Source organism: Brachyistius frenatus, unplaced genomic scaffold, assembly GCF_029030835.1.
Source record: "Brachyistius frenatus isolate BFR_SWC_R1_liver_20210118 unplaced genomic scaffold, ASM2903083v1 Contig_271, whole genome shotgun sequence".
Lineage (NCBI taxonomy): Eukaryota > Metazoa > Chordata > Actinopteri > Embiotocidae > Brachyistius > Brachyistius frenatus.
In genome coordinates, this window is record NW_027210870.1 from 233,189 (window position 1) to 258,997 (window position 25,809).

At 43.5% G+C, this 25,809-nt stretch overlaps 3 protein-coding genes across 6 annotated transcripts; all 3 read right to left on the reverse strand.

Annotated features, from left to right (window-relative positions):
- Positions 1–44: 44 nt before the first annotated feature.
- LOC138634649 (tensin-4-like) lies at positions 45–11,611 on the reverse strand. 2 transcript variants are annotated; one of them, XM_069721701.1, is made up of 12 exons: positions 11,442–11,611; positions 9,783–10,022; positions 7,533–7,860; positions 6,865–7,286; positions 6,223–6,357; positions 4,502–4,594; positions 4,159–4,236; positions 4,000–4,062; positions 1,820–1,991; positions 1,660–1,728; positions 1,275–1,304; positions 45–1,140 (listed from the first exon to the last, which is right to left on the reverse strand). In XM_069721701.1, the coding sequence occupies exons 2-12, from the start codon at positions 10,003–10,005 to the stop codon at positions 1,008–1,010; spliced, it is 1,746 nt and encodes a 581-aa protein (XP_069577802.1). In that variant the 5' UTR covers positions 10,006–10,022; positions 11,442–11,611; the 3' UTR covers positions 45–1,007. The 2 variants fall into 2 exon arrangements, with proteins under 2 accessions (XP_069577802.1, XP_069577801.1); XM_069721700.1 differs by lacking the exon at positions 11,442–11,611 and having other exon boundaries at positions 9,783–10,568.
- Positions 11,612–12,669: 1,058 nt separating this feature from the next.
- ccr7 (chemokine (C-C motif) receptor 7) lies at positions 12,670–15,288 on the reverse strand. The gene is made up of 2 exons (XM_069721705.1): positions 15,174–15,288; positions 12,670–14,101 (listed from the first exon to the last, which is right to left on the reverse strand). The coding sequence occupies exons 1-2, from the start codon at positions 15,187–15,189 to the stop codon at positions 13,023–13,025; spliced, it is 1,095 nt and encodes a 364-aa protein (XP_069577806.1). The 5' UTR covers positions 15,190–15,288; the 3' UTR covers positions 12,670–13,022.
- Positions 15,289–18,243: 2,955 nt separating this feature from the next.
- LOC138634669 (SWI/SNF-related matrix-associated actin-dependent regulator of chromatin subfamily E member 1-like) lies at positions 18,244–25,197 on the reverse strand. Of its 3 annotated transcripts, none has more exons than XM_069721728.1 (11): positions 25,049–25,197; positions 24,219–24,295; positions 23,912–23,955; positions 23,561–23,665; positions 22,674–22,754; positions 22,205–22,336; positions 21,778–21,949; positions 19,742–19,914; positions 19,509–19,610; positions 18,779–19,040; positions 18,244–18,698 (listed from the first exon to the last, which is right to left on the reverse strand). In XM_069721728.1, exons 2-11 carry the CDS (start codon positions 24,223–24,225, stop codon positions 18,493–18,495), a joined length of 1,284 nt encoding a protein of 427 aa, XP_069577829.1. In that variant the 5' UTR covers positions 24,226–24,295; positions 25,049–25,197; the 3' UTR covers positions 18,244–18,492. The 3 variants fall into 3 exon arrangements, with proteins under 3 accessions (XP_069577829.1, XP_069577831.1, XP_069577830.1); XM_069721730.1 differs by lacking the exon at positions 25,049–25,197 and adding an exon at positions 24,926–25,025; XM_069721729.1 differs by lacking the exon at positions 25,049–25,197 and adding an exon at positions 24,545–24,847.
- Positions 25,198–25,809: the final 612 nt, after the last annotated feature.

The following is a 25,809-nucleotide window of genomic DNA, read 5'->3' on the forward strand; positions in this document are numbered from 1 at the left end:
TTTGAAATGTTTTCATTCATTAAAAAAGAAAAATGAACCTCCATGTTTTTTCTTTGTGTTTACAGGTCAGGTTTATTTTTCTTATCATAACAATATTACAAATCCATGCATATAAAGAAAAGGTTTTACAGTGCAGTATAATAAATACATTCAAAGTTACGGCTGTGAAATGAACGGACGTATCAGTAGTTCATTGGGTTTTCTTCCAGTCTATAGTGCAGATGTTCCCCTCAGTTTAATCGTAGAAATCATAGGAATCATTCTGCATAAGCAACAACAATTTACATTGAAATTATACTTTGGGCAGTCTTCTACCAAGCAGTTATATTTGTATCGAACATTTTGTACACAGGGACTAATCATTGTGCTTCACATAGATATGATACAATAAATATGATTCAAAATCAGTGCATGGTCACAAAGATATTAATAAAATAGAGAGTTATGAAGGGACATGAATTTAAAAGAAAATACAGAGTGCATGCAATGGAATAGAAACATAGTTAAAGTATAGTTTGCAACACTATAAATCATAAACTGCCAGTAGATATTAGCTGTAAGCTCGAGACATAAAGTGCAAAAAGAAATGTTTTTAATCTTGATTTTTAAAAATGCGAAGTTTGGATCACATCTAAGATCTCCTGGCAGTTCCAGTTCTTGACTAAATTAACATCACATTAATGTTAAGTTGAGCATTTTTTACAAGCTGGTTACATAAAGTTTTACATAACTATAGTGCATCATTTAATTATAATCCTATTTTGCCTTTTGCGTTCTCGCTTGACAGATGTTCAGTCATGTGTATGTTCATATTTATAACACAATTACATCTGTTTTTTATCATCCGAGTCTTTGTCCTCCCATCTAAGTCAGATTTTTCCAGCACACATGAACTAGTCTGGTTTATCGACAGCAGTTTTGACACATTATTGGACGGGTCCTGCGCGCGTCGGGCCCTCGGAGCCCCTTTCGAAGCTGCATCATGTCGTCTCGGGGTTCCTGCGCGTCTACGGCTTGGCGATGGCCGCCTGAATGACCTCGATGACCGCGCCGCAGGGCTGCAGGGGGTCGTACTCTGCAAAGACATGGCACACGTTCTCCATGCCGGCCTCCACGCCCTTCGCCACGAAGCCAAACATCCTGTCAGTGGGAGGAGGGGTGTGGGGTGTGGGGGGGGGTAGAGGGGGGAGGGCGACAACAGATTAGATCTAAAGTAACGCAACAAAACAGGAACGTTTACATTGGAAGTATAAATTAGAGGAAGTGGAGGTTACCTTGCTGCAAAACTGGAACCTTTCATCCAACTGTGAGAGACAGAAAGACATTTAAGATTAGAAAAATACCAACTATAGACTGTAAAAAAAGCACAGCTGGAATTCATATCACTGCATTCACTTCAGGCCTCTCTTACTGAGTAATGCTCACTCGCTTTCAACACTCACAGGCTCACCTAAATGTGATCAGTTACACCTGCATTTTGTTATGTGGTGAGGTTTAAAGTATTTGCACCCAAAGCTCGGAAAACCTGAGGTGATTAATGTGCTCTACACTCACATGAAAGAGTGTTTTAACCTCAGTGCACTCAGTTTTTTTTGTTTTTGTTTTTTTGCGACAGTAATGTGTATCGTTCTCAAGCTGAATCCACATTGTAACACTCACAGTCGCTCGTCGGGATCCTCTCCGCTGTAGCTGAGCAGGTGAGCGGGGTAATGGCGTCGGAAGAAGGTCCTGCGAAGACAAAAGCGCTCTTAATGTTTTGCACGCAAACCACACCTCACCACCAAAAAAACATCAAATCTCAGAATGTGTCTTCTCTTACTTCCTGTTGATATCCGTCAGCGTGACACCCTTTAGAGACGCTTTCAGGTTGACGATGGTGGGTGCAATGGAAGCTGAGGCCCTCCCAAGCGTCGAGGACACGGCCCTCTGCATCGCACAGGGGCCCGTCAGCATCTCGCAGGGGACGGTGTTCAGATACATGAAATTACAAGCTACGGAGAAGACAAAACATTGTGTTAGTTTGGTAATAAATAGAAGCTGAATGCACATAAATGTGACGTTGTCGATGTCAATTTTATTGAATTAAATGAAGCCCCCTACAGATTCTTCCTGGGTCTTTCATATATTAATGCACACTTAAGTTTCACATCTGCAGCTGGGTTTTTATTGGCATGAGTGAAGTGCCCAGGTCTTTTTCCTTCAGAACAGAACTATGATATGATCTAAAACATATTTCCCTCAATTCGCAGCAGGTTTGTTGTCATTTTTTATTTTATTGTTTTAAAAAAGGTGAGGAGAGTCAGAAACATGTGTGTGAGTGTGATGGAGTGTCTGTCTCCTCTTTTTTTGTAATACATGTAAAGACATAAAGAAGAAATATAACACTATAAAGTGAATAAAAAAGGGTTTTTTATGTGTGTCTGTGTGTTTTTTTTTTTACTTTCCCTCCTTTTCTGCTCTTCCAACACATTCCTTCACAATATCAATCCTGTGGCTTTACAAACCATCGTAGCACCACATGTTGAGTAACATCCATATTACATCACCAGCAATGTTTTTGTCTTTTTGTCTGCCTTTATCAAATAAATAAATGAATACATTTAAAAGATGTATAGTGATTAGACCAACTATTTCTCTTCATTTAAGGTAATGTTTGGTGTTAAGTTGTGTATATTTAGGATAGTTTTAGCAACTTGAAAAAAAATCGTATATTTTTGTTTGTTCATTTGTCCATCTGAAGGTTGTTTGCTCAACTCCCTAAAGGGACAGAGGAGCACTTTCTCCAAAAGACTCCTCCAGCTCCGCTGTCACAAGGACAGATACAGGAGATCATTCCTGCCGACCGCAATAAGACTGTACAATAACTCACCTCTGGCAAAATCCATCACATAACAATAACACTGTTGTCTGTGTTTCTTGGTTGTTTGTATATAATATATATATATATATACTGTACTGTATATACTGTATATACTGTGCATTTTATATTTAATATATAACATTTTTTTTTACTGCTATTTTATTGCTTTTTATTATTCTATTATTATTTTATTGCTTCCTGCATGCTGCTGTAGCGAAAAAAAAATTCCCCCTTGGGGATTAAGAAAGTAACTACCTAACCTAACCTAACCTAACCTAACCTAACCTAACCTAACCTAACCTAACCTAACCTAACCTAACCTAACCTAAAGGTCAGAAAGTAAGAAAGTACTTTTATTTTGAAAAACTCCAAAATGGCCCCCTCTGTTTCCTAAATAAAGATGGCGGCCCGCCGGCTGTCGGGATTATAAAACAGCGACGCGACGTCTTTTTTTTTTTTTTTAATATTTCGCAGTGGACGAAAACATTTTTAATCCAGACGGTCAGAAGAGTCTTTAAGGATTGTGGAAATACCCTCGAAACAACGGTACGTGTTTGTAAACGTTCTCCGTGTTTTATGTGTGTGTGCAAACGTTTTCTGCTCAGTTTAGCCTCCTGGAGTTTGTCGGTGAAGCTAAACGAGAGCGAAACCTACAGTTATTTGTCATTAAATTAGCTTTTTAAGATACGTAGCCTCAGTGTAAACACCGGTATTTAGAATAAATTGTATTTATTTCTCCTTGACAACTTTCTCGGAGGAGTCCCAAAATACTTAAAGCTAGTTTTATTTAGCTTCTGGGATTCAGTTAGCATTTTTTTTTTCTCTTCCCACGTGACCAAAAAACAACATGTCCGACTTCAGAACAATAAGATATAAGAACATATAATTTAATATAGAATATAATTAAACTACTCTGAAGAATTTGTTTGGATAAGTTTAAATGTCTTGTTAATTGTTTATTTGTGTCCTTTCACACAGTGTTATCAGCAGTTGTTGATAATCTTCTTTTTACGGTTGCAGTGTTCATTTATTTGCTCTTTACTGAAGAATTAAATGTCATGTAAAACTTTGCATTACACTTTAGATGCGGACAAACTTTGATGCGATTTATATTTTATTTTTTTGGTGCTTTGACTCACCTGTTTTGCGCTTGTCCGCTGTTGGTGCTTTTTCGTTTGCCCTCTCGTCTGCTGCACTCAGATCTGTGTGGGCAAAAAATAAGAGATGAAGTTGTTCATTTTTCTGTCTTTCCTTCTCAAACACCAAGTGGCGGTGAGGCGGTGAGAGGTTTTAGTCACCTTGCGAGCGGAGCAGTAATTTGCAGGGTAAAGCGTAAGTGGTAATGGTGTGCTGGTAGACCAGAGCAGACAGACTACCTGCAAAGACATTGAACAAAATCACAGCTGTTGGTTGAGCACTCATTCTGGAATAAATACATTTAAAACAAACAAACAAAAAAACACATCTCTGTGGGTGTGAGAATACAGGATTCATCCGCGGGTGTCCACCCACATCTGCAGAGGAACAGACATGACGGGCTTTGCTCATGTCGTCATCGGGGCCGGCGGGATGTCCGCTCAGACTGATTAGGCGAGGAAATTGTTCATTGGAAATTGTCGGAAAATGTATTATTTGACTCACCAAAGTAGGGTTCCTGAGAGGAGCCTTTGATGCGCACGCCCTTAGCTGATGACTCGATGAGGAAGTGTCTGATGACATCTGAGTTGCTGTCTCCTGTTTTGATACGAGGACAAATGTCAGGGAAGATCCTCTGCAGGATATAGTAGTGATATGTAAAAAGAGTTGTGACAAAGAGGCCCTGGAAGTTGCTGCATTGCAGGGTTCCCAGCCTCACATGACAAAGGAGATAGTCCCAGAGGGCCCAGAGCACGACAGAGAACATCCAGGGATTGGAAATTGAGACGGTGGGAGAGGGTTACGAGTACCTGGATGTTCACCTCAACAGTGAAATAGACTAATAACACAGATGATCTGTACTTAAAAGGGCCGATGCTGTCTCCGTCGGTTGAGGAGGCTGCGATTTGTTTTGGAGTGTGCAGTCCCACGTTTACAATATTTTATGACAAGCCGTCTTCCATCTTGGACAACAGTTGTCATCCCTCGTACGAGGCTGTGGGCTCGTCAGTGATGAACTCACCCTCGGTGTAAAAGGGAGTATTACTGCAGGCCCTTCATCCCTTCTGCAGTCAGACTTCACAACAATAATTTATTTAATGCTTGTTGTCTCTTTCATCATCAACTACCACTTAACATCACAGCTGCTCTATATGTAAAGTATGTGTGTATATATATATATATATATATATATCGTCACTGTCATATTTATTTATCATTTTCTTTTTTTTTGTTATTATTGTCTCATTCATCGTTATAGAATTTTCAGTGAAATTCCAATATTTTTAATTAAGTTTTTTTAAGAGTATGTATTAACGCTTCTTTTGTTTTGTATATTTTAATGACTTATTCACTCCTTTTTTTACTGCTGCAATTTCCCCTGTTGGGTGTCAGTAAAGTCTCATTTCTTAATTTACCATTAAAAATGGTAGTAGACAATGTATTGCAAAAACCTAATCCTGAAACTCACACAAAACAGATTGTGTTGCCCATTTTCATTACCAGTTTCATGAAGTCACGGAACTCATAAGAAAATATTTAACGTGTAAGCTTTCACACACACTCAGCACGGTTGCGTATTTTTATGTGTAGTAATCTTATTTAAATTTGAATGCAAAGCTTTTGGCTTTTCTGGCTGTTTGGGTATATTTGTAGTTTGCAAATTGTTCGTGGAAGGCAGGAAAAGACAATATTTTGACTTCCCTGGACCAACGATAACTGCGTTTCTTCTCCTTGTTGATGGATAACTGAGTAGACACAACATACCGTGAGCCTGCGTGGTGAAAGGGTCTCAGCACAGTGCTCACATGTCTTTCATATCCTGCATTCCTTGACGGCTTGATCAACTAAACATCAGAATTGTTTCGTGAGTGTGGTCCATTTTCTTGCCTCTTTGATTTGCTTACAGCGCCATAAACAGCTGGTTTTCTTTTGTGTTTACACAAGGTGCACTGTGGGTGGAAAAAAATAACAGCACTGTCTGCTGCCGGGCCAAAGATAGCTGGATATCGTCAGACGTGTTCTTTCACATTGGCAGAGTTGGATACGCTTTTCCCCTCTCTGCCTCTCGTGGCTCTTGTACAGACAAATGATGGCACCGTTGTTTGTCTGTTATTGTGGCTTTTAAAGGCCTCCTATTTCCTGCAACTTACCAAAAACCAGACTTTTATTTTTTTATAGTGGCATGTGACTCAAAAGCACACATGCGGTTACGAGTGGAAGTTTACCTGGGTAGGCAGCAGCGGTAGTAAAGTCGGTGAAGGGTTGGTCCACCTTCATGGCCAAACCGAAACTGCCTCTGTAAGAGGTGCTGTCTCTCACCATGAACGTCCCAGCTTCCCTGTCCTTTAACAGAGCTTCAGCTAGAAGGAAAACATCGCAGAAAAAAACTTGAGATGGCTGACAATTCATGTTTATCTGGTGCTACGTACACAGTTTAATACTGCATATGTATTAGAACAAGAGGAGCCAATTTGTGGTGTTTGGCAACTAAATCTGTGATGTTATTGCCAACCGATGCTGACTAAAATGTGGTCAGTTGACTGTAAAAGTTAAACGCTTCAAGATAAACAGTTGGTGGCGCTAATTATACACTCGTGTGCCTTTAAACCACAGTAGCAGAAGAGGGCGTCACGATGGTGATGACATTAAAAGAGTGCCAGTCAAACCTCAAACGGTGGAAAACAATGTGGAAATATTGATGGAAACATGAGGTTTCTGTTCATTTAATTGCAGCTGTTTTTATACGTATCAATGAAAACAATTTTTTTTAATGATTATGCAAAAATGACGATCGGTTGAAATAACTGTGGCCAGGCGGAGATCCTGAATGATGGAATAACTTGTGAGCTCGAATAAAGCCGTCTCACCTTCTGCTCTGCTGATGTGCGGGCGGAACCAAAACTTTGAGGTGTCCATGACAAATTTCATCGACGGCTTGCTGCCGTTAAAAAACGCTTGGACACCCGAGCTGGACTTCGAGTTGGACACGGGGTAGTTCTGGATCAAGTCCATATCCAACCCGGGGAGCTGACCGTACAGATCCGGCTGTAGTGCACCGTTGACTAGCAGGATGGGAATATCGGACGGTGACCCGGGGAGCGAGGAGGGACTGCTCCATGCTCCTCTGCCGTTTGACTCCAGTAGGAATCCTCGCTTCGTCAGCGGGGGCTTGTCCGGGCTGTGCCCGCTATCAAACAGCCTCATCCTGGACCCGTCACTGAAGGAGCCAGGCATGGATGTAGGGATGGACTCTGGGGAGTCGGCATCTTCACCGGCCAAAGACAGGTTGCTGTTGCACAGTAAAAAAAAAGCAAATGTTGTAAAATGTACAGACCATTTCTGTATATTTCTTTAGTCTGAATCGGTTAACGTTGACTGAACAGAAAAGGAAAAGCATTTCTCGCATCCTTTAAATTGTAGTTTTAGAATTGTAGTGTCTAAAATGCAGTTTTGCAGCACGTCTGCAAATGGCCGCACGGGGTCGGATGCACATTTTCCTCCTCGTTTAAAGGCGGGGCGTCGCTTTAATCGTTACCTGCCAAGGATGTAGCTGGTGTCCGAGCAGTCGGAGGTGGAGAGGAGCGAGATGGTGCTGTTCCTGTTGGGGTTGGACAGGCGGAGGGAACCTTGGGAGTAGCCTCCGTCGTGCTTCGGCGAGGGGTTTCGCCGGTGCACGCTCCCGCAGGGCAGCGGAGGCCGGTTGGATGTCGGGGAGCTGGAGAACACCAGCGAGCCGTTAGGGCTGCAGCAGAGGCGGCTTTGCGCCGGGATGGGTATACTGGGGGACACGGACAGCACCGCCGTGGGCGACGACCTGGGAGGACATCTTGTGGGGACCAGCACGCAGTCGGAGGCTTCGTCGTCTGAGCACAAAGGGACAGAGAGCAAAAATTTTAAATATCATGAACCGTGTGGCACCGATGAACTCGGCGAAAAACAACCCCTGCATGTTCCGAGATGTCTGCGACTTTGTGGTTTGTTTTTGTTTTTTATGCCGGCGAAATGGGTTTGGCCTCCGTATGTGAACACGCAGGTGCTACAATGCACCTCGAAGAAGACATTCATAGCTCTCCTGCAGGTACCTGCCTGCGCAGAACGGGAGATCCCCCCCCAAACTGAAACGATTCGACTGGTGCTTTTGTTTCTTTTGCTAGGATACCAGAGAGGCGTCTCGGCTTGTTCGTGGCTGTATTGATTGGCACCGAGACAGTTTATGCCTTCAGGAAAACACCGAAGCCTTCAGTCAGTGTGTGATTCCAGACGGGAGGCTTCTGCAACCGAAGTTACATCAGGATGACGAACGCTCGTACGGATCGACGAGAACCGGACCGAATGCAGGGACGTTGCCCGCGAGTGGATTTACAACAGGACACGCTGTTGTGGAAATGAAAAGCTCTTCAACACGGCGCACGATTCCACTTTTTCTTTTTTTTCTTTATTTTACCCGAAAGTTGTCTGATTTCTCATCACTGCTGCTTGATTTCCTTCAAATCTTTTCATCTCGACAAGTCACGACCCCTCAGTTTCATAAACACCAAGACCAACATCTTGCAAGAGAAGCTGAGCAACAGGAAATCCTACACCCTGTGTACACACTTTGTGATGAGTGTGAAGACACGGCCCGCCGGTACCACCCCGATGACTTGCTGAGCTCTTCTGTCTGCAGTCAAACACATGCAGGGTGTGGCAGCAGCAGGTCTGGGCAGTCATCGCCGAGCAGCCGATTACCACATGATTCGAAGTATTAACGGTATCTAAAGAAAAAAGGGTGGATAGATTTCCAAAGCCCCAGGCTACCTTTAATGTTTGTTTAGCATGGCGAGTGTGACTTTGTTTTTTACTGTGTCACACCCTTGGAGTTTGAAGGCTGACTTTTGTTAAATTTGTGCTTTTAAAGGTCCCAAATTTGACATATCTTTTACATTTTTTTTGTGTGGATTTAAGTCCTAAAAAAAAAAAAAAAAAAAAAAAAAGCTGCTTTTTTTAGCTCTACCAAGAACAGTCTTGTGGTTGGACCAAAGATTCACGACAGGACAAAACTGTTTTGGTTTAAGTTGCGGGAAAAGACTCCTCTAAACGACTAGAAAAAGACGGGGGACAACTTCTGTCTCGAGTTTACGGCATAAATATGCACAGACCGCTTGGTATGATGTCGTTCAGCTCTCTGCTGTTTTAAAATGTCGTCTTTTTTTTTTTTTTATCACGACTAAAAAAATGCAACTGTTGCAAGTAACTCACTATCACAGTCCCCATTCATGTTTTAAGACGCTAATATTTCTGTCCGGCAACGAAAAAAAAGCCTGAAAAGCCGGCAGTTAAAAAAGAAAAAACAGATTTTACACTGTCTCGTCTGGTCGCTCTGGTGAAACCGGCGTGAGTGTTGCAGACTGGAAAATGCTGAATAGTTGAAAATGTGAAAATTTGGTCTGAATTGGGCTCAACGGCCTCTCTTCTGATCGGCTGAAGGTTTTTCTGGTCTTGTGTTTTGCTAGCTCTGCGACGAAACGACCGCTCCGCGTAAAAGGTCAGACATTGAGCGCGGGTTTGTGACATCACAATCTCGCAAAAGTCCAAATGCCACAGTTGCGTGGACTGAATGTTTTGAGATTCTCACAGTGTTTATGTAGCATCTAAACCTGCTTTATAACCCCCCCACCTCCACCCTCCAAAAAAAAAAGACATCTGAATTTATACAATATTGCGGTATAATAAAGAGATGCGTGTTTTTGGATAGTGTGGAATTAAAACAAGGCTTCCATAGAGCGGCTTTACAGTCGTACCGTACCTGAGGGGGTGCTGGCACACGACGGACTTTTGTTGAGCGGGATGGGCTCAAATGTCGGGTCCAGTTCCAGGATGAGCTGGTTGAGATTTTCCAGGGAAATGTCGAGTTCGAGGTCGTCATGGTGACTGTTGGTCTCCGACGCCGAGCCCGTGCGGATGGTCTGACCCACTCTCAGAACGTGAGTGGGGATCGTGTGGGACATGCCTTCGGCTGCAGGCATCATGTTAAGCTCGCGGTCTTCTGGGACGAGCAGAGACGGGCGGACAAAGGACAGAGACAGACAGAGAGAGAGAGAGATCGGTTTCATTCACTCTGCGTTGAAATAACAGCCTCGCTTTTGTCCCGTCTGCAATCAAAAACCCATCGCAGGCTCTTCTTCACAGGTTCTTAGTGCGTTTTAGCCGATGGCGTTCTCCGTACTGAAACGCCCACCTTGAGTTTGTCTTTTTTGTCTTTTGGTAAATGCTTTTAGTTTGAATTTGCAGCTGCCAAATTTTGATGAGCATGAATGGAAGCTTTTTTTGTCCTTGCCATCCCACAGCGTTGTTTTCAAGCCACCAACAGCGATGACGTCACAGTTGTTTTGTAACGGGCCGTTGTCAAGCTTCGAGTTTAGAATTTGTCCGTCGCGTTTCGCTATTTTTTTTTTTGGAGCCAGATGTGACCATATTTGGACGCGCTGGGCTCAATCTAATCGGGAATCCGAGGACAATATATAGCGGAAACCTGGCTGCGCCACTGGCCTGTCGATCAAACAAACCCCCGAAACGTGGCTTTTTATTTATTTTTTTAAGCCTAACATCTGATTAACGATCGGATTATTTTTCAGATGAAAACTAATAAGAAGGAGTGACCTTTAGCAAACAACACCGAAATGTATTGACTTTGTATTTCACGAGAGAAGTTGACGTCCACTTTTATACACGGCCTGTTGTCGTTTTACATGCGGTGAGTTCACCGCTGTGAACTCGGTGCCAGAATACTGACGCTCACCGCTGTGATTCAGAAAGCAAACGGTATTTTACTTTTCCTCCAGTGTATAAATCAGTATATTCCGACCTCAGGCTTCCAACATGTTTCTCAATCCGCGTTTCAAACCTCTCTGATTGATGACTCTGGCTGAGTAAACGCTGCATGTCAGCCGCTCGTGAAGGCCGTGCGATAACGTAACGTGGGCGAGGATCAGCTCACGCTGAGCCTCCTCCGCCGTGTCCCAGACAGGGCGTGGTGCTCGGTGAGTCACCCAGGTGACGGCCCGTTACCGTGACTACGACAGTGTTTTCCTACAACAGACACAACTTTAGGAGTGAGAGCAGCATTTTGGGGAGTAAACGAAAGAAAACAGGAAAAATTCTGATTAATGATCATATTTTTCTACTTGCGAGAGGTTTTCACAAAAGTACGATTGGCGCGCGAGCTGACGTGCAACTTTCAGGTCATGCAGTGATTTTTTTTTTTTTTTTATATTTCAGAAAATAATGATTATCGGTATTTGCTTTTGTTCCTGCAACGAATTTTACAGCTGATAGTAAACATGAAGGAACATGCAATCTCATAAAAAAATACATCCTTGTTGCTGATACTTTGACTGATCGTGCACATTTTACTGCAACCGGTGTGCTGTTTGTAATACATGTATATAAAGAGAAGTCATCTTACCTTTTATTCTCTTGTGTTTTGGGATTCTGTCGCCGTAATGCTGACTCACTCACACCGTTCACTGATTTACTTTTCGTGTGCTACATGCTTTTATTAATCAAATCCCAACCCTTTTCCCAGGGAGCCAATCAGCAGCAAGGATCACTAACCCCTGCAGCTCCGACTGATGATGTCACATTAGTGTGTGTGACTCCAGGGCTATTTTTGTTTTTTTTGTCTTTGTGGTTTGACTTTACACAACTAAACTGTACTTGGCTGCGCACATTTACAGATAACAGTTTCTACATCAGTACGATGAATTATTAAAAAAATTTCTTATAAAGTGACTTCCCCACTATAGCCGAGGAGTGGGGAAATATGTTTTAAAATGAGCACAGTCAGCTGTACAACAATTACACACCCATTAGTCTGACTGTCCCCTTGACACATCATCACTTTTAATTCTGCAACTGAAGCTGTAAACTTCAATTGAAGTGGCTCGCCCATGTTATTGTGAACAATCCCTTTTTTTTTTTTTTTTTTTCTGTTGCGCAATCTCATCAATTACAAGTGGCTTCTGAAAAAGTTGGCTGGAGGGAGCTGAAGGCAGTGAACAGGAATGCAGTCAGAGTTTTGGCAAGTTTCTGTCCGGTTAGCAGTGCGGCACGGAGACGGCTCTCCTGAGGTGTCCTGATTGGTCGGGGTGAAATAGTTCCTCTAGATTTTTAGGCTTCGTTCACACGGTTTAATCGCATTCGTTTTTTCAGGTCAGATGTTTGGGACAGACTGACATAGACGCGTCCGTAGAGATACGACTGGAATCCCATTTCAAACCACCTCCAGATGTTGTTTGGATCCGATTTGCAAAAATCATATTTCATGTGGTTTTTTTTTTTTCTGTCCAGACTTTAAAACATCGCTCTATAATAAAATTTGGATATGACAAGAAATGGATTTTGGCTGGCAATCTGAACGAGGCTCAAGAGTACATTTCGACTCCAGTTTCACGTGGAAAATTAATTTATCACCGGGATTATGTCCAAAAACTTCATAACAAATGTGAAGACCAATTTCCCCAAACTTGATTTAGTATTTCATAATTCTGAATTGTTTATCTTGGTTAACCGAGATGGTTGCTTGGTTACTTACCCAGTATACAAAAAGCTAGTTCCCAAAACGAATTACTTTTTTTTTTTTTCAATCAACATTAATTCTTGTTTTTATGCTGATATAATCAGTACATCTGAAGTGTGTTTCAGTCAATTTAATCTTTTTTTTTTTTTTATATCGTACAATATTGCAAATAACACAATGCAGAAAAGAACAAATAAACATTTCTGAAGAGTTCAATGTTTGTATATGTTTGATTAACAGACAGTAGAACACCAAGAAGTCGTCGAAATACTGTACATATGCAAAAAAAAAATAAAAAATACCCAAAGTTTCCGTTTAATGAGTAAAAACAAAGACAAAAATGGCAAAACCACCCAACTTTCCGTGTATGTGATGATCTCGGCTATGTACATATGAAATGTGTCCTTTATCTGAGACGTACATCCGGCGTGTGGTCCGGGAGGACGGATCGTCCACGCCGAACCGGCTCTACGGGGAGAACGTGGTGGTGGTCTCGGTGTCGGTGGCCGCCGAGCTCCTCCTCCTGCCACAGGTGTACTTGAAGAACCTCTGCTGACTCAGGCAGCCCAAGTCCTTCAGCAGCTTCATGAGGTCGTGGCGAAACTTCACGCCGATGAAGCCGTAGACGAAGGGGTTCAGGCAGCACCTCAGGAAGGCCACGCACTGGGTGATGTCGGTGGCGTACAGGAGATTGTTCTCGTAGCTGCAGTCCTCGGTTCCTCCTTTCGCGGTGACAATCGTGGTCCAAAACAGGACCACGTTGTACGGCATCTGGCAGACCAGGAAGACGGCGACCACGGCGAGGATGACCTTGATGGCCTTGTTCCGCTCGAAGCCGCGAGCCTGGCAGAGGGTGTGGACGATGCTGCTGTAACAGAAGGTCATGATGAGGAGGGGGACGATGAACGCCAAGACAATCTGGCTCACATGGATGCTGACCCGGAGCGGGTCCGAAGAGCTGGAAAAGGGCGTGCAGGTGTTGTTGTTTAAGTTGGTGTACACCATTTCCGGTATGGAAAAGACCAGCGCCATCACCCAGATGACGGCGGACGACACCTTGCTGACGAACACCGCTTCGGAGCGGTGGCGGTGAGCGGAGATGGCTTTGGAGATGGCGAAGTAGCGGTCCACGCTGATGAAGGAGAGCAGGAACATGCTGCTGTAGAAGCTGACTTTGTAAACCGTGTGGATGGCCTTGCACAGCATCAGGCCCAGCATCCACTTCGCCATGGAGTTGGCCGCCCAGAAGGGGAGCGACAGGGCGAGGAGCAGGTCGGCGAAGGACAAGTTGAGCAGGTAAACGTCCGTCATGGTCCTGAGCCGCTTGAAGTGGAAGACGGTGAGGATGACCAGCAGGTTTCCCGCCAGCCCCAGCAGGCAGATGACGGTGTAGAAGGTCGACATGAACCAGAGGCGGAACTGGCGGTTGGGTTCTTTCAAGCACAGTTCGGGAAAGCCGTCGTAATCGAAGCTGGAGAAGTTATAGGCGTAATCCGAGTAGTTCATGATGGTCACATTTTCTGCATCTTTCTCCAAGACAATCATGACTGTAATCAGAAGCGGATAAAAGCGAGCACTTTAAATATGGGTTTGCATGATTAGCAAATCATTGCATTCTCCTTTTATTGACATTTTTAACGGGGTTGTACAAAGTTGTAGATCTGAGAACCGACTCTCCAGGATTGTGTCAATGGCAAGCAAAGTAGTTGGTAAAGCCCCGAAACCACCTGACCTAAGCAGTATCCTGCCATCCTCTCTTTGAGCTCTAGGAGGCGCTACTGGGTCTCGTTGGCAACTAAAAATTTTAATTTTAGAAGTCCTTCATCTGAACTGTAATCAGGTGGCTGTTTTACTATGTGCTCATTTAAAAAAAATTATTATTATAATTATTATTATTATTATTATTTTTTATATGATTGGTGAGACTTCCTGTCTGGCTGGTGGAAAATGTGCTCATTGAAAAAGGGACTCAGTTCCTTATTCTTTATCAAAACAATCTCAACTGTAGTAATGAGTCATAAAGCATGCAGTCACCGACTGCCTCCTTACAAATATAATTTATTACATGTTGGCATAGGCTGCACTATCAGGCAGAGAACTTTTATCGATCGTGTTTGTTCGATCTCACTTACAATTGTTTAACAGAAATGTGTTTAAAATACCACCATTGCTATTATTCTGGTTTTCAGCGGCGATTGTGGTCGGTTGAGTTACTTCAAATACATCGTTGGCTGATAAATGTCTTGAGACACGTTGGTTTAAAAATACACGCGGAGCACCTCACAGGACACGTCTGCGTGGCCACGGCGTGCGCCGTCCCCGGTGTCTGACTTTCAGTCTTTAAAAGACGAGACACTTTTGACAAACACTGTAATGAAATAATCTCACTTCCACGTGAATTTTAAACATGCAGTAGTAGGAGTATTGGACCGTGTTATCACTCTCTAGTAGACACACTGTTTTTTTTTTTTTTTAAAACAACAACAACAAAAATTACATTAAAATTTTTGTTAAACACAATAATTTTTTTAATGTTCTTTTAAATTGTGCTTTCATTCACCACATCACAAACATCCTCCTTTTAAAGGCATCTTTGTTAAAACCTGATAAGTTACTTACCGTTGACAGCTGTCATGTTGCCTCCGAGGAGTTCACTGCAGGTAAAGCCACCGAGCTCAGATGAGATGAATGCCAGCGTTTGATGGTGATTTCCCTTTGTTGAAATGAAGGGGGGTAAAAAAAACAACTCACCGAAACCCTTTTTGTTCCTTGGCCCTCGAACATCACGTGATGAACTCGGAGCGCCACAAACTCAAACTTAAATAAAAGAAATACGGATAAAAAATTTTTTTTTAAAATACTTCTTTCAATTACTTCTGCGTAGAATACACCACGCAGTTAAAGTATGTACATTAGATCAGTTCAGACTCCGGTGGCGTCCGACGTTACATGTTTGTGTTTGAACTCAAGAAAGATACAGACTGACCACTAAGTTGAAAAAATACATAAACACATAACCGCTTCCTGTTGTTAGTTTCAAATTCCTTTATTATCCGTCTCTGTTTTGAAGGATTATGGCATTCCCTCTATGCACAAGCAAATATACAGCAGGTTTTTGTTTTTTGTCTTTTTTTTTTAAAGATGTTATTTATGAAAGTTTTGGCGGTTTTGATCAGTTTTCAGTTGTTGTTAAACACCATGAATCATGTTTCCATGAAAGTGGACAAACTGAGAAGTAGCATCGAGCATGCAAATGAGCTATTTCAGGGAAAACTCGTCTTCGATAGTGTCGCTACGATCGATCGAAGCGTCACAGACTTTAAAATATATATACGGCTTTTAGTGGAAGGTTTTGTTCTTACTGCGAGTTGTTCACTTGCTGTGTGGTTGTTGTTTTTTGTGCTGCTACACTACTCAGTCGTTGTTGGCCTGGACGGCAGACGAGGACCTCTGCAGAGCTAACCAAAACCCTCCTTCCCCTTCCCCCTCCCCTTATCTCCCCTGTCTTCATAGAGATCTGCAGTCTCCTGCACACCTGTATCTCTGTGGTTGCGGTTTTGGTACTTTCACTTGAAGGAAGCGCCAACCGCACAGGCACCAAAAAAAAAAAAAAAATGATCGGTCTTAGTGCAAAGGCACTTCTTTCACTTTACAACTAAAGCACTATCAAAAATGTGATCATTACACCTCCATCTGAGGCAATCCAAAAAAAAAAAAAAGAAGCAGACAGACGGAGTTAAAAAAAAACCCTCATCTGGTCTGGTGACGTTCCTCCTGAAACCTGAAGCTGATGTTTGCTGCACGCTCGGGAGGAGCGCTGCTAGTTCTGCACTCAAAACAGGAAATCAGAACAATTCCCTCTCATCTTACCCACTTCCCCTTACCTGTACTGTGCAAAAGGACAAACATGCTGTGTGCGAGCACCCTGTACGCCGCAAACGCGGAGGTTTGATGTGCGACGAACGGTTCTTGCAGCGACCTGTCACTTCGTGCACGTTTGTGTGCCTCAAAGGCAAAAAGTAATACTTCATCACCCGATCGCGTCTGTTTGAGCTGACGGCGAATTACTTTTGCATCATTGCCTCGAATTGTTTGCATTGATCTGGATGAAACGGAAGAGAAATGTGGGATTTTGTTTTCTGCCACGTGGTGTTTGACTGGTTCACTTTTCTGCTGCTGCTGCTGGTGGGAGGAGGAGGTGTGTGTGTGTGTGTGTGGGGGGGTTATTGGTAAAGTGGAGAATTGTCACCACCAAAAGGATTTTTATTCTGATTTCTGGTGCCTGTCGTTAGTCCGTAATTTTGTTGTTTTTCAATAATAGGCTTCTTATGTTTTAGGTTGTTGTTTATGTCATGTCTTCCCCGAGAAATGTTTGTTTACAAAGTCTAAAAGGCAAACGGCAATGTCATTTTTGTTTATTTATTTCAATTCTTCAATGAAGACTCTTTTGTGAGGCGCATTTTTTAACTATATGCTACGAAGAAAAAAAGACAATTACTCTTTCTATGTCAACGGAAAAATCACGATCGTGACAGACCTCCATGCTTATAGAGTAAATATATATTTCACTCATAGGCTTTGTATATCAAATTTTGGTTTGCAGAGGTTCAATGTTCAAATGAAGACTTCTTCCTAAGGTTTATTATTAAACCATGGTTGAGCTTTTCATGTAATAGTGGCATAAAATGAAGAGGAAAAAGACCCATTATTGTTTTCATGACAATAATTGTCAACTGAAAAGTCCTGATCGTGACAGCCCTCCGTGTTCGTAGTTATTATACATTTCTATAATCTTCTACTGAAGGATAATCACCGACAATCAAAGTGAAAACTTTTTCTTCTTTTTTTTTTATGGTAGAAAAGTTTATTGGTATAAATATGCAAAAAAAGAAATTCATTTTAAGACTGCATGTATATGACTGTTCGTCAAGCTGTTTTTTTTTACGACAACATGAAAATCCATGTTTAAGCAAAACCTCGTTACACTGTGTACACACTTACGGTACATTTAAAATGTTTTCTGCTGAAAACGGCAATATTGATCATAACACAGAAATGTTCTAAGCGTACTGCTTTTGATTTGATTGACAGCTAGCAAACTTGAGAACACTGGTAGTCGAGCATTGTACAGCATTTGATGATCACGTGATATACTTCCCTGGGTGGACTGGGCCGGCCCAGGGCAACCAATGCACAAGTATGATAAAAGAAAAAAAAGAAAAGAAAAAAAAAAATGCTGATAATAAATAACAAAAATAACTACTACTAAAAACTACAAACTCCTGAGACAATACTGTCACTGTAATACTGATACAGAGAGTAAACAAATATTCTCCCGCCGAGGAGATGGTCACTGAGCTTCACTCTTCACAAGTATGCCAACTTATTTTAAAGAATTGCAACATGCAAAAATAACAATAAAAGCAACAATGACACTACAATACAAAGGACAGAGTTAAATATAACACTGAGCAATGTTTGTTTTTTGCGTGTGACGGGTATTTTTTTTTATTTTTTTTCATGTAGTTGCCTGGCGATCTGGCATCGGCCAAACATAGTGCGAGAGATATGCATCAATATGTGCTGAACGGGGCCTGTATGGGTTCTTCCAAATGGCAAAATGCGGCCCGTGGAGAGAATATAGTGCTTTCACATGATTTGTTGTGGCACACATTAGCAGCCATCGACATTTAGACAGGATCATTGCTTTGTCGGCTTTAAGTGCTTTTTTTTTTTTTTTTTTTGTGTCTGGGTTCAAAAACTCTGCTGAAAGGTCGTCTCGGCCTCCAGCTTTGTTAAACATTGAGCCCATCCGAACACTCTTTGACAATCTGAGATGATTCTGTGCAATATATCTGAAATCGGAGGATGATGTCGGAAAGGCCTGAAAATATGACAGCCGCGCGGGCGCAGCTCACAGACGGTCCCGGCGTCGGGCTCAGTGCGGCGCTCTGGCCCGGCCGGGCCCCTCCGACGGCTCGCTGGTCGCGGCGTCCTCCGTCTGAGCCGAGGTGGTCTCCGAGCCCGTGTTGCTGTCGCTGGTTCCCTCCTCCATGGCTCCCTCTGGGACGCTCTCCTTGTCCTCGGACGCCCCCTCCTCGCTGCCCGGCTGAGCCTCGGGCTCCTCCGAGGCCTTCGGCTTCCCTGAATCGGAACGAACGAGAAAATCACAAAACGGCGCGGGGAGGCCGACGAGCACACGAATGCACGCCGGTGTGTCTCACCTGGTGCTTCGGCGGCGGCGGGCTCGGCGTCCTCGCCCTCCTTGTTGCTGCTCTCCCCGGCACCGGCTGGCTGGGGCTTGCTGCCGTGCGTTGCACAAATGTGTTTGTCTTCCTCCGCCAACACGCAGGTGGGGGCCTCCCGCGAGCCTCGGTCTCCGACATCCTTGTCTCGCTCTGCCATCCGTTTGCGGGCTGCCTCTTCTGCTGCAGCGATCTCTGAAGAAATCTTCTCCATGTCCACCTCCACCTTCATGCAGCACAACTAGAAACAAAAAACTGACACTTACAAACTTCAGGTTCAAAACAAATTCTGAAATTACCAAAAAAAAAATTAATAATCCAACTGAATGAGCAGCTTTTCATTTTTTATTTTTTTTTACTCCAACATATTCAGTCTTGAAAATATCTGTCAAGTCAGTGAACGGAGGCTCTGCGGAGGCTAAATGGCGCCGCCTGTTGTAAACACTGGACATTGCGTTGAACTGCACAGAGCCGCTTCTCACAACAACAGTTATGACGGCTACAAATCGTAAACGATGACAGCTATATGATTGCCAGAACATGTGGACGGAGTTAGCCGCAGCTGGTGGCTGCGAGGCAGACGGGAGGCTGGCGCGCAAACAGGGCTGCACACTTCATGCAAAAATGAAGCTCGCATGCAAGTGAGCAATGACCGAACTCGACGTGAAAAAAAAATCAAATAAAAAAAAAAAGAAAAAAGACGCCGTACCCGTTTGAGCTCGTTTGTGAACGACTCTGTGGCTTCGATGAATTTTCTTTTCTTGTCCTGGTGGCGGTCTTCAATCTGAAGCAACTCTGCCTCCAATTTTCTCTGCGATACGAGACACACAGGCACCACAGTTATTACCAAAAAAGGCAGTAAAAAAAACAACGACAAAGCTGTCAAAGTCAGAAAGCGGTCCGTGATGTGGCATTTTGAAAAAGATGGCGACGTGAGCCTACCTGATGTACCATCAGAGACTGGACCTGGCGTTTGAGGACCTGCATGCGAGCGGTGGTCACGACGGAGCGCACGTCCGGTACGACGCTCTCGCTGAGGATCTCGCTGATCAGGCGGTGGTTGCGTTGGAAACGAGCTGCAGCTGAGTGCTTTATTGAAAAGCCGTCGTCGTAATCTGAAGACCAACAAAATGTCACATCCCAGTTGAGAAACATAGTTGTATAATAGAGTTTCACGGTCTGAGGCTCCAGCGACCTAAAGCCAAACATAATCACGCAAATCCTTCTGTAAGAAGAACCTGTAAACAGGAGGAGCGTAATGCTCAATATTTATACAGAGTTAAGTATACGGCATTATGTAAAAGCACAACTTTAAGCAGAGCGGGGACGTTATTGTTAGGTAAATGGGACAGGCGGTTAATTACAACCCCTCGTGTGCGCGGACAGATGTTTGAAGACGAAGTCTGCAATTTTCATTCATCAGCAAATTCCTCTTTGTCTTAAATGTTTACGTCCTTTTTTTTTTTTTTTTCATTCAAATACAGGATGATGACGCAGGAAGGTAAAAAGCCCAAACACTGAGCCTTAAAGACAACAAACGGCCCCGGTTACGGTTTCCGCACGCTCCGGTGATGAAAAATTCAGTCCAGATGGAGTCAGATTAAGACTTTTTATTTCTTCTCTTATTGGCGTTTAATTGCATTCAGGATAAAAAAAAAAATCCAAAAAAAAAAAAAAATGCAGAAACTTCGGTGCTGTCAGAAGAAGCTTTGCTGGTGTTTGCAGTTTTAGATCTGCCCGAAATTTGCGAGACTGACATCTGTATACAGCTGTGCTCGAGTCGTTTCATTAGAAATCAAAACCAAACCGACAGCGCTAGAAAAATAGCTTGACCGCGTGGAAACCAACAAGAAACGTCACCGGTAGGTCTTGTTGGCTAAATTTGAAAGTAAATTATTTGGGTTGCACAGCATTTAATTTGAACAAATTAACAACAGGCCAAATGTTGGTAGCGCTCCTTTGTGGCTTTGCTCTCTGGGTATCACCTGTGTGTGTGTGTGTGTGTGTGTGTGTGTGTGTGTGTGTGTGTGTGTGTGTGCGTGGAAACTTTTCAGAGCAGAAATGAATCTCCCTCTGCCATGTTGAAACTTTCAGATGTGTTCACACAGGTGCTCTGACACCACAACAGGAAACAGTTGAGGAGAGGATTACATTCAGAAGGTTTGACAAATCTGTCTCGCCGGGTGTGTTTTATCATGCGTAACGCTGTTTCGGGTTATTATGCATTTACACATGTAAAGGAAAACCACAGCAACTCCTTAAAGCGGAAGATTATCCCGATTACATTTGTTTTTCGATGCGACCTCGTGTCTGAGAGGAGAATTTCTTTGTTAATATAGCTCAATCTCCGAGCACGCAGCCACCCGGAGAGTTAAATCTTGTTTAATTATTGCCGTACGTGCCGTCTGTTGAGAACAGAACCCGCTGGGATAGCAGCTTTGACATTTTTATGGTTTGGGCTGTTTCTAAATAGCAACTGTTTTATCTGCAGTTTTCCTGTACATCATTATCTTTCCACTGTAACCCAGCCAGACCCCAGACAAGCATCATTTCCTCGAGGTGGGTGTAACTCAGACGTCTTCTTCTGGTTTGTGTGTCAGTGTGTGTGTGTGTGTGTGTGTGTGTGTGCGTCAGTCGTTTAAAACAACAGAGAAAAGAATGTAAATTTTGCAATTATGCCTAAAAACCGATGCCAAGAATATCTACGAAATCCAAACACTGGCGCAAAACAAAAGGCAAGAATTTTTGTCCCACTTTTGCAACCTCAAAAAGCAGAAAGCTTTTTTTTTTTTTTTTTCCCCAAAAGGTAGCATTACCGGCAGTGTGGATGGCTGTAGCAGTGGAGGAGGGAAAAAGATAACACGTCCTCTGGGTGTGCGGACCGGCAGCTCTGTGTGGTCGCGCGAACAATAATTACAGCTGTCGTCGCTGTGCTCCAAACTTTGGGAGACAAAGCGTTTGAGCCGAAGCGGCCTCACCGTCTGGGTCCTCCGCCGGCTGGATGCTCATGTACGGCTCGCCCTTGTCCAGCCGGGACTGCCTCTGGCGGCTCTCTTCCTCCAGGGCCGCCTCGGCCCGGCTCTTTGCGTTGACGTAGGCCAGGTAGGCCGGCGAGTTGTGGTAGGCCTTCATGCTCTCGTTGTACTCAATCTGCGGCGGAGAAGATGACGGGAATGACGAGGGAAAACGGAGAAGGCAAGCAGGCACAACATGTTGGACCCTTGTTTCTATCAATGAGGGGGGGGGGGGTGCAACAAAACAGGTGAAGGAGGGGTTTACTCGGGAAAGGAATGATGACTGGAGGGTCCCACAAACTGTTTCGGGGGACATGAGCTACTGGTCGCCCCATCAGAAGAAAAAACAACAACAACCAACCATGAAACACCCCCTTGTAAAACAACCAACCTTCTCTGCTTCGTAGTCATTCAAATAATCCTGTTTCTCCTCATCAGTGAGGTCCCTCCACATGCCACCGATTATCTTCCCAATTTCCCATAGCTTCAGATCAGGATTGGAGGCTTTTACTTGATCCCAAACCTGGTGATGAGAACCAGACATGGGTGTTGGGGTTGGGTTGGGTTGGAGGGGCTTTGCGAAGGTTATCTCTTTGCAGAGAGGTCACAAACCAGAGGAGGCCGTGTGCTTTAAACTCCATCTCCAAGTGGACAAAATCCCACTACCAGCGACGTTGACACTCTGAGCTAAATACCTGGCTTATTGTGACTTCACACCTACCTCCGTAAACAGCCACTAGCTTTGGAAAAACAAAATGTACATCTTACTTGCTACTGAGTTTACAGAATATGTTCAAATCAAAGCATCGCCGTCTTCCAGCAGAGCACACGATGGCAGCAATTTCTCGCAGCGTACCTACCTTTCGACTGTATCTCATGTACGGCATCAGGGGCTTATCGGGCGGCTTGGGTGGCTTTGGGATATTTATTCCAGAGGAATTCTGGGAAAGAAAGAAAGAAGTCACAGCTGCTCCTGGGTGACCAGGAAACCATTTAAACACTTATTACTGAGCCAGGCTGAGGCTTGAGAAACCAACCGCAGGTCAAATCAAACTTGGACTCAAATACAAGATGCATCAAAGTGTAGTTTCTTATCACTTCAGTTAATTTAATGAATGAGGCCCCTAAACAAGTCAGGAACAGCACAGGGGTACAAAAGAATAACACTGACTGTGAAAAAAAAAAAAAAAAAAACAAAAAAAAAAAAAAAAAAATCTCACTTAAGCGGAGATTTGCCCACTGCGACACATAATGCCATTATCAGAGTCAGCCAACCACAGCTTGCACACAGCGACTAAATTACTGCTCGGCAGCCAGAGCCGTGCCGGGAGGCGAGTCCGTAGCGCCATGGCAACGGTGATGGCATGGGTTACTCAACATGGCTGTCAGAAATGCAGACTTTTGAGCAGGCAGGTGGTATTTGAATAGACACAGATGGGACTCTCGGGCCGGTCTGAGGGAGTTTGGGAATGATGTGCATTTTTAGATTCGGTCGCGGTAAATGGGATGAGCTCGGCTTTTCTCACACCGACTATTCTGCAGCACGTGCTTTTTTTTTTTTTTTTTTTTTTTTTCTTTCTTCTCTTTTCTTTTCTTTTTTGAACAGTGGGAAAGCAGAACCGCTCCGAACAAAGCAAAAAGGTCCGTCTCGTGAAACGCTCGCTCGCACGGGCTTCCGCAGATGTGTTTGATTTCTGCCTTTTATATTTCCAGTCACCTCGTTGTCCTCCCGTGTTAGTACGCCTACCGTTACCCGACTGTTGCTGCTTTGGCTCCCACCCAGTCGGTAGTTGTTGTAGGCCAGATGGCTGTACGGGTTGTACCCCACAAACCCGGCAGTGTTGGGCATTTGCTGATGGAAACAAATGAGGCAGAAAACACAAATGAGAAAAGACGTGAAATAAGGAGGAGGAGGAGGGCGGTAATAGCCCAAGAGCAAAACAAATAAATAATTAAAAATAAAGAAACGAATGAAAGAAGCTGAGAAAATGCAATATAGAGAAAGTTGCACAAAAAAAAAAATAAATAAATATATATATATATATATTCGAAGAAGCATTAACGTCAACATCAGATCATCTGTGGTGGGATTACTTACAGTTGTAGGGGCAGGCGGAGGAGGGGGGGCGTAGGATGGTCTCTCTGTTGTGAATGGAAAATGAAACATCAGCTGCAGATCATTTAATAATAATAATTCATCTCAAACACCCCAAAATACAGGAAAAACAAATCACGAAACACCCCGGGAACTATCTGTGAATGACAAATTAGACACGTTTGGGGTTAAATAAGCAGGTCTGTTGTGTTTAAATATGCATTTTTTTCTTTTATGAGTCATCACCTACAAAGAGCTTTAGCATCACAATTAGCCGGCTTTAAAAAAAAACTAAAAAAAAACACCTTACTTGACATTTTTTCTGCAGGGAGGAGGAGGAGGAAGGAGGAGGTGGGAGGAGGTGTCACTCTGATCCCGTCATCGGAGCTGCAACACACACATGTTCAGAGCTGCACAGCATTTCATACACAGATGTGTCGGACGCGCAGGTTCAAACGCAAAAAAAAAAAAAAAAAAAGCACACAAAGAATAAAAAGAGGAAAAAGAAAAAAGATGGTGATCGTTCAGACAACAAGGCAGGCTAACGCTGGTTAGCATCGCCGCTAGCTCCCGGTTCTATATATATATATATATATATATATATGAGCAAAAAAAAAAAGATCAGGGTTGCGTTACCTGCTTCTTAATCTGTAACAAAGCGGATGAGACAACGAGGTGATTTAACAGACGAGTCTTCCGCGTTTTTAACCAAAAAAAAAACGGACGAGTTTAGCTACCGAAGCTAACGTTAGCCACTAGCCGGGTAGCAACAACAAACAAACAAACAAACAAATAAAAAAAATAACAAGTCAACGAGCGCGAGCCGGCTTTGAAATTGCGCTTAATTACAACGTTATCGCGGCAAAATACCCCCATCGGCGTTTGTTTTGGTTTTTGGGGAGAGAGAGAGAGAGAGAGGAGGGTTTAAATAACATGCACCAAAAAAAATAAAATAAATAACGGTTAGCTCGCCTGTTAGCCGAAGCTAGCTGAAGGGGGAAAAAAAGAAAATGACACCTGGAGATTTTATGAGCACGCGGCGACAACGTCGAGAGAAACGGAGGTTTAAATCACACGTTATTTATGATGTTACGATGAAGTGATGGCCGAGAAGAAAAAAAAAAAAGAAAAAAAACTCACCCTTCAGATTTGTTTTGAGTCTGAGTCCCCCCACCACGGAGGGTAACGTCTTTTGATACGGTGGGGGTGAGGAGGAGGGGGGGGAGGAGGAGGAGGGAGGAGGAGGAGAGGCTAAACACAGCTAGTTCTGGAGTCCCCCCCCCCCCCCCCCACAATAAACCAATGAAACGGGGTCCACTCATATGATTCCTGCAGAATCTTCCAGAACTGCACCCCCCCCTCTCTCCTCCTCCTCCTCCTCCTCCTCCTCCACCACCCTCCTCCTCCTTATTACAGCTGTGTCTCTGGGCTGCTGCTCAGCTGCTCATCGCCCCTTTCGTCTGCTGCTGCAAGCTGTCACTCATTTCTTCAAGACAGCAAGACATATGACTCGTGAAACGAGCTTTATTTTTTTTTATTTATTTATTTATTTTTAAATCTGCAAGGTGTGCATGTGCAGAAAAAAAAAAAAAAGTTGGCCTACATTGGTCACCCTGAGAAAAAAAAAATACATCAGCATCACGTCGAAAAGCTTGTGCTAAATGTTCTGCAACTCTGGACCCATTCATTTCTACAACAAAGGGGTAAAACGCTCAGATTGTATTATTAAAAGAAGGTGGAATTATTTATTATGTCACCGTTACCCGTAAATTGCATTATGGACGCTTCACGGGCGATAAAACTGTTGAGAAAACGAGGGTTTGCCCCCTTTTCACTGCTGGCCGTGTTGTTAGAACTGAAATACTTTGCATTCTTGTTCACATTGTCCGAGAGCCGCTCAG

Bases quoted from the DNA above. Each gene is read 5' to 3' on its own strand.
- LOC138634669 (XM_069721728.1), bottom strand. The intron at 23,666-23,911 runs GTAAGTAATCCC...TGTTTCCATCAG, and splicing joins CTCCGCCTGCCCCTACAACT to CAAATGCCCAACACTGCCGG. The intron at 22,755-23,560 runs GTAGGCGTACTA...TTTCTTTCCCAG, and splicing joins GCAGCAACAGTCGGGTAACG to AATTCCTCTGGAATAAATAT.
- LOC138634649 (XM_069721700.1), bottom strand. From the start codon at position 10,089: ATGAAACCGATCTCTCTCTCTCTCTGTCTGTCTCTGTCCTTTGTCCGC. The intron at 6,358-6,864 runs GTGAGACGGCTT...TTTTCCTTCTAG, and splicing joins GCACATCAGCAGAGCAGAAG to CTGAAGCTCTGTTAAAGGAC. The intron at 4,237-4,501 runs GTGAGTCAAATA...ATGTCTTTGCAG, and splicing joins CTCTCAGGAACCCTACTTTG to GTAGTCTGTCTGCTCTGGTC.